General features: G+C 38.4%; 1 protein-coding gene across 1 annotated transcript; it reads right to left on the reverse strand.

The window, feature by feature from the left end:
• Nucleotides 1–4,370: 4,370 nt before the first annotated feature.
• LOC118938267 (interferon beta-like) lies at nt 4,371–5,984 on the reverse strand. The gene is made up of 5 exons (XM_036940782.1): nt 5,531–5,984; nt 5,348–5,434; nt 5,067–5,216; nt 4,730–4,819; nt 4,371–4,635 (listed from the first exon to the last, which is right to left on the reverse strand). The coding sequence occupies exons 1-5, from the start codon at nt 5,654–5,656 to the stop codon at nt 4,528–4,530; spliced, it is 561 nt and encodes a 186-aa protein (XP_036796677.1). The 5' UTR covers nt 5,657–5,984; the 3' UTR covers nt 4,371–4,527.
• Nucleotides 5,985–6,962: the final 978 nt, after the last annotated feature.

Consider the following 6,962-nt stretch of genomic DNA (forward strand, 5'->3'; position numbering starts at 1 on the left):
GCATACAAGACATGCATTTTTTCAGTCAACTCAACCACAGCAGGTGCTGCGCCAACGCATCCGACGACACACAAAAAAACGGCGCTTGGAAGTTCCAAGTTTCAGCGAAATTCCTCCGATTTGTGGTGATCTAGAACTTTCCTCTGATTAATTTAGCCTATTTTCGAGTGCATTTGATATTGGAAACCTTCTGTATCAAGATGTGTTCAGCTTGTTGAAATACGTTTTCAGAGACCCTTTGCCTGAAGTCACTGACCCTCCATCTCCAGAGGATGCTCCAACACCAAAACCGACCTGAAGACAATAGAAAATGGTTGTGAGTGAATTAGTTCCCTCTTAAGAAAAGTACATAAAAAATATATCGCTTAGATTAAATCACAAATAAAGACCTGTGCCAATTATTGTCTGCCCCCCAAATATAACTTAGGCTACAAGATGCGGGATCATAACGCATCCCTCCAATTTCTTAACTTAACTAGGTCATCTGTTTTGAACAGGTTCAGTGTTCTTTGTTCATGTGACAAGAGTCAGGCTGTTAAATAATGGGCCATATACTCAAAGCCTCTAATGCATTCACAGAGACGTCCTCGCCCTGTATGAAGAAAACAACGTTTTAGGCATTAGGATGTCTCATAAATTCCTGGTTAAACTTCCAATTTATCATTTTGAATGGAAAAAACATCAAACTCTCTAGTGATTCTATCCAAATCTTGCTACATGATCCACTCAGTATCTTACTGTGTTCTTGTAAACATGCTCTGGAAACATGCGCTCGACTTTTCTTTACGGAAACAGAACTGGAAATTGTCCACCCTGAAATAAAGTCATATCAATATCAAAAACTGAACTGATTGGAATAGTATCCATAAATGAAAACATTGTGGTGTACAGAGAGTGAAGGCATTGGTTATATAAAACGTCCTATAATAAATAAAATAAATTGAGGTCTAAAATGAGAAATATTGAGTATCAAATTGCACATCAAATAGTGGACAGGTGCAAAAATAACGCACTAGTGCATGATTGTCCACATGACAGTTCAGATGCTGCCGTGTATAAGCAGAACAGAAAAACAAACAAGAGTCGGTAGATACTCAACCATTTAAGGCTAGCATGAATATTTGAATTTTTCGTTCGTTCGGGGAGACTAGCAGACCTGCAAGAATAAACCACTTTACCAATGTGTGTGATAACATTATCGTAGGTAAAAACACGTAGGTAAAAACAAGGTACAGCTTCCAAATGTAGTTCAAACTAGCCCATAACTTTAATCTCGTAGATGGACATTCCTTTCATCCTTAGTTCTTGACAATGATTACTTTTCTCCAATCCACAGCTATTGAGAAAAATAGGGTTCATTTGACCGTTTTGGTATTGTTTAAAGAGCAGACTGCTCCTTAAAAAGTCAGTCTATAAACAAATGAATGCATGAAACAATGAAAGGATGAATGACTGAATATATAAACGAATAAATAAAAATGATGAGAGAATAATTATTTGATTTCATTATAAAGGAACAACTCATAGCCTTCACATGTTTATAATAAATCATTCAGTCAGTAAAAATATCAGCTGTCAATCTATTAGCGGGATCAGAAACATGTCACATGTCTCCAATGATGATTATGTGGTTTCCAACAGACCTCTTCTCCTCATGGCTGACTCTGCTGTCTGTCAGGAATTTCTTGAACTGCACCAGGTTGTCGCGAACTCCACGCGTGATCTCCCATGCGCATGCGCTATGTTCCGGAGAGCACACAATATATATATATATATTTTATGTCTTCACTCAACTCAACCACAGCAGGTGCGCTGCCAAGGCGTCCTATGACACCACAAAGGCGCTTGGAAGTTCCCAGTTTCATATGTGATTTGTGGCAGCAAAATGCATCCTATTTGTGGTGATTTAGAATTTGCTCAGATTCATTTAGCCTCTATTTGAGAGCATTTGATATTGGACCCACCCAGTGGCGACCGGTTTTCCAACCGTACCCCACCTGTTTTGAGCCCCATATGTTTAACTACAACAAAAAAAGTTTAGCCACAACAGTAGAAAAATTACATTTGTTTAACTTTTTTTTGTTGTTGCCTGTTTTACTTGCTATTTTGGCATCAATAAGTTTCACATATCAGTATGTAAACAATGTAGAAAAACAACAACAATCATTGAGTTAATAAAGCTGCATACAAAAATGGTCTCTTTTTTGCTTTCTTGAGTAATCGAATATTTTTAGATCATTCATTGTCTGCTTATATGCCCCTTCGGTTCTGACTTGGTGTACAGGGAAAACACTGTGAAGAAGGTTGAATGATTCCCTTGATAAGCCCCAATTTTCAACGGGTGACTCTTAATTATGCTATTGTGAAATGAATCATGAAAAACGTAAAGACAGTGAACAGTTTTCGTACATGTCTATGCAAATAATTACATTGGAGCAATGCATTTCATGATAACAGAATACACTGTGCACTTTTGCATTCTATTCGGCGAATATTACTCCTAATACGTTATTGATTGTGGAACACAATTTCATAGATGGGTTGGAAGCGTAGAATTAGCAATTCTAATAATGTAATAGTATATCCATGGTTGGAACGGAAGTTGTATAGGTGCTCAAAGTACACTGTTCAAAACAGGCCAGCCCTGTCCAAACCAGGCCAGCCCTGTCCAGTGATAAAACACACTTAATTGAAAAAAAGCATTTGAATATATCTACATTTTGAGAAGATACATTTGACTTGTTTTAATGGCTTTCCTTTATGGATTAGTAGGCTGGCTATAGGACTAATTGTACTGCCATCCGTGCATATGTCCTGAGCATGTTTAATACAAATCTTAATGTCCGCTATTGGGGTGCCACAAGGTTAAATTCTCGGGCTGACTCTTTTCTATGAATATATCAATGATGTAGCTCTTGCTGCTGATGATTCTCTGATCCACCTCTACGCAGACGACACCATTCTGTAGACATCTAGTCCTTGTTTGGACACTGTGCTAACAAACCTCCAAACGAGCTTCAACGCCATACAACACTCATTCCGTGGCCTCCAACTGCTTTTAATTGCTAGTAAAACTAAGTGCATGCTCTTCCATCGATTGCTGCCGCACCCTCTTGCATTAATAGCAACACGACTCTGGACGGTTTTTGACTTAGAATATGTGAAACAACTACAAATACCTAGGTGTCTGGTTAGCCTGTAAACTCTCCTTCCAGACTCACATTAAGCATCTCCAACCCAAAATTAAATCTAGAATCGGCGTCCTACTTCACAACAAAGCCTCCATCACCCATGCTACCAAACATACCCTCGTAAAACTGACAATCCTACCAATCCTTGACTTCGGCGATGTCATTTACTAAATATCCTCCTACACTCTACTTAGCTAACTGGATGTAGTCTATCATCGCGCCATCCGTTTTGTCACCAAAGCCCCATATACTACCCACCGCTGCGACCTGTATGCTCTCTCTGGCTGGCCCTCACTACATATTCGTTGCCAAACCCACTGGCTCCAGGTTATCTATACGTTTTTGCTAGGTAAAGTCCCGCCTTATTCCAAATCACTGGTCACCATAGCAACACCCACCCTTAGCACGCCCTCCAGCAGGTATATACAGGTATATTTCACTGGTCATCCGCAAAGCCAACACTTGCTTTAGCCGCCATTCCTTCCAGTTCTCTGCTGCCAATGACTGGAATTAATTGCACAAATCACTGAAGCTGGAGACACATGTCTCCCTCTCTAACTTTAAGCATCAGCTGTCAGAGCAGCTTACCGATCACTGCAGCTGTACACAGCCAATCTGTAAATAGCAAACCAAACTACCTCATCCCCATATTATTACTTACCCTCTTGCTCTTTTGCACCCCAGTATGTCCACTTGCACATCATCATCTGCACGTCTATCACTCCATTGTTAATGCTAAATTGTAATAATTTTGCCTCTATGGCCTGTTTATTGTCTTATCTCCCATACTCTTCTACATTTGCACACACTGCACATAGATTTTTCTATTGTGTTATTGACTGTACGTTTGTTTATGTGTAACTCTGTGTTGTTGCTTTTGTCGCACTGCTTTGCTTTATCTTGGCAGTGTCGCAGTTGTAAATGATAATTTGTTCTCAACTGGCCTACCTGGTTAAATAAAGGTGAAATAGAAAATAACTACATAAAATCACACCTTGGACTTGGATACAGAATGAGCACTGAGATTACCAATATTTAAAAGTATTTTTTATTTTATTAACTTAACATTTGATGAAGAGCAACAAAAGGCACGATTTTCAAATAGATAAATAGATTCATAAATAGGCCTACATCAATAAATAACCTTGACAAATAAATAAATAAATATAGAAGTAGGCCTACATCAATAAATAACCTTGATAAATAAATACATAAATAAATACATGTATGATATTGCTGTTTGACATTGCACATTGCATGATTGTAGAATAGAAGGCTTTAAAAATCAAGCACAATTGTAAAACACATTAGTAAAAAAAGATCTGCAAGTTCAAATTCATGTTCTGTTGGACCACAGAAGGCTGTCAGAGTTGTGTTTCAGAATGAATTCTAGGGTGTACAGGAGTTCTTTTCGAACCACTTCCCAGGCGCAGTAACTGAAATTCTGTGAAAATAAAAATAAATTGTTAGGGCAATATTATCCTATGTAGAGATATTATCAAAACAAAGTGTCTATTTGTTTTCAACCTATATCCTACCTTTTCTTTTAAAACTGCTGCAATGTTCCCAAAGTATGTCTTCAGGCCCTCTGCCCTGATGGGATAATCACTTGTATCCACACTGCTCATCTGCCAGAAAGGAGGAAAGAGGCAGGCGATGAATAATAATTAAAATGCATCCATTATAGTGCATTTGCTTGTACCCTACTTTTTATTTTATGACTGCCGCGATGTTCCTAAAGTAGGTATTCAGCATCTTTGCCCTGACTAGATAACCACACTCCCCATCATCTGACACAATAATAAAATAATTCAAATGTCACCATACCACACTTAAACAGTTAAGCTATCTGTATTGGCCTAGGTAGGTACTCACACACTCGCTCTCTTCAATCTGACGGTAGATAATGTTCTGAAAATACTCCAACTTCTGTTGGTCCCACATTGTCGGCAGTTCGTCAGTTCCGAACAATGTGTCGATGTTCTTCAATGTCTCATAAATAGCCTTAGCAGCACTGCTGCTCAACTGAAACGGACAACAACAATAATTTCAATTAACATAAATGGCCGTGTAAAGTGTTCTACTTTCTAATCCTAACGGTTGCAAATACTCTTTCATGCTGTAAAGAACTCATGAATATGCTCGCTTGCCCTTACCTGTGGCGCCCCGGAGGTTGCAAATGAGGTGGCTGGGAATGCCATGAAGACATTCTCCTGCAGGCACTCCAGAGGAAAATGACCGCCCTGAAAGAAGGAGAAAACACATTTTTCATGTTGAGCTATTCAGTTAAACATAGTTGGATAATACATCTCAAGTCAAAAGTAAATTATAAAATCTACCATGTCTCTCAGTCGGTTGTGGGTTGTTCGCACCAGCTGTCCTTGTAGCTGGCAAGGCATGGGCATCGAGAAAACCTGCGCGAGGCAGAGGAAGGCGCTCATCCAAGTGATAGTCTGAATTGCCATTCTTATGGTAGTTAGATGATCTGCAACAGATGGTCATTGTTAGTTGAATATAATCCTGAAAATAATTAATTAATTGAAGCCCGAAGCAATGATCAAATGATAGCATGTTGTTGACTTACCTGTTGCCAGTATATTGCAAATTTCCTCCAGTCAGAATTTGGTTTGTGTTCTGATCCCATATCTGCGGATTATCTTAAATAGTGAGGATTGAATGGATGTACAAAAAGTGAAAGGGTGTCTCGCTAAATTAAGAGTTGAAATGAATGAATTTGGGAAAGTTTTGCCAAGTGAACCGCAAGACCGGATTTCTCTTTTCGTGTGCTCCACTTCCCTCTCATCATGTTTCGAGTTTTCCTTCATAGGAGGAACATTTTCCGAAGTAGGTTAAAAAAAGAACTCATAGAGAGAGAGAGAGAGCGAGAGAGAGAGAGAATAGAGAGAGAGAGAGAGAGAGAGAGAGATAATCGACCCCTTCATTTTACAACGCGTGCAGTAGACCTCTTTATGTCTTTATAAACACCAATATTTATCTAATAGCACTTTTATGAACTAAGGGAAGACCTACTACAATGTTTGTTTTTTAATCACAAACCTGCTATTAGCATGTTTGTGTGTTTCTCACTCTATGTGACACGCGTTCGTGCGTGTGAATGTGACAGAGGGAGTGAGAGATGATGATTTAAAATGGATCTCGTTCTGTTTGCATCTTCTGTCGTTAATCCCATTCATGTCGATACATTCGAATGAAACTGTTGATAATAACTGATGATTAAATAGAAATCATCCAGCATTTGATGACGTCTGTATCTGAATAATCAGGCTAACATTACCATTTGACTATTTATTACTTACTAGAGACTAAATAAACCAATGTGCTAATGTGTTTTGATAACATTGTCGTGGGTTTAGTAGAAAAATACCTAATTCCTAATAACACTATTTTTCATCGTCTTGGATATGCTTAGTTAAAGGGGCAATTTCTGCGAATGCTACATTTAATTTAGGACTTTTAACTGAATGATACACAGGCTACCCATTGACTCTTGGATAATATATAACTTTTAAAGGCACAATGAGCTCAGTTCACGTGTCTTATCCTCAACAGAACCCAAAATGTACTTTTTTATTACATTGTTTGAGACAATATACATCTAAACAAACACTGTATAGCTTAAAAATGTATTTGAAACTATAATGTTGATCTTTTGGATGGTCATTACTTGAATCAATAGCTCTCTGACAGCGGTTACTTTTCTCGACCCACATCCCTCATTTCCCAGAATAGTGGTTGAGTGACCACTATGGT

This window comes from Oncorhynchus mykiss, chromosome 13, assembly GCF_013265735.2.
Source record: "Oncorhynchus mykiss isolate Arlee chromosome 13, USDA_OmykA_1.1, whole genome shotgun sequence".
In the NCBI taxonomy this organism is placed as follows: domain Eukaryota; kingdom Metazoa; phylum Chordata; class Actinopteri; order Salmoniformes; family Salmonidae; genus Oncorhynchus; species Oncorhynchus mykiss.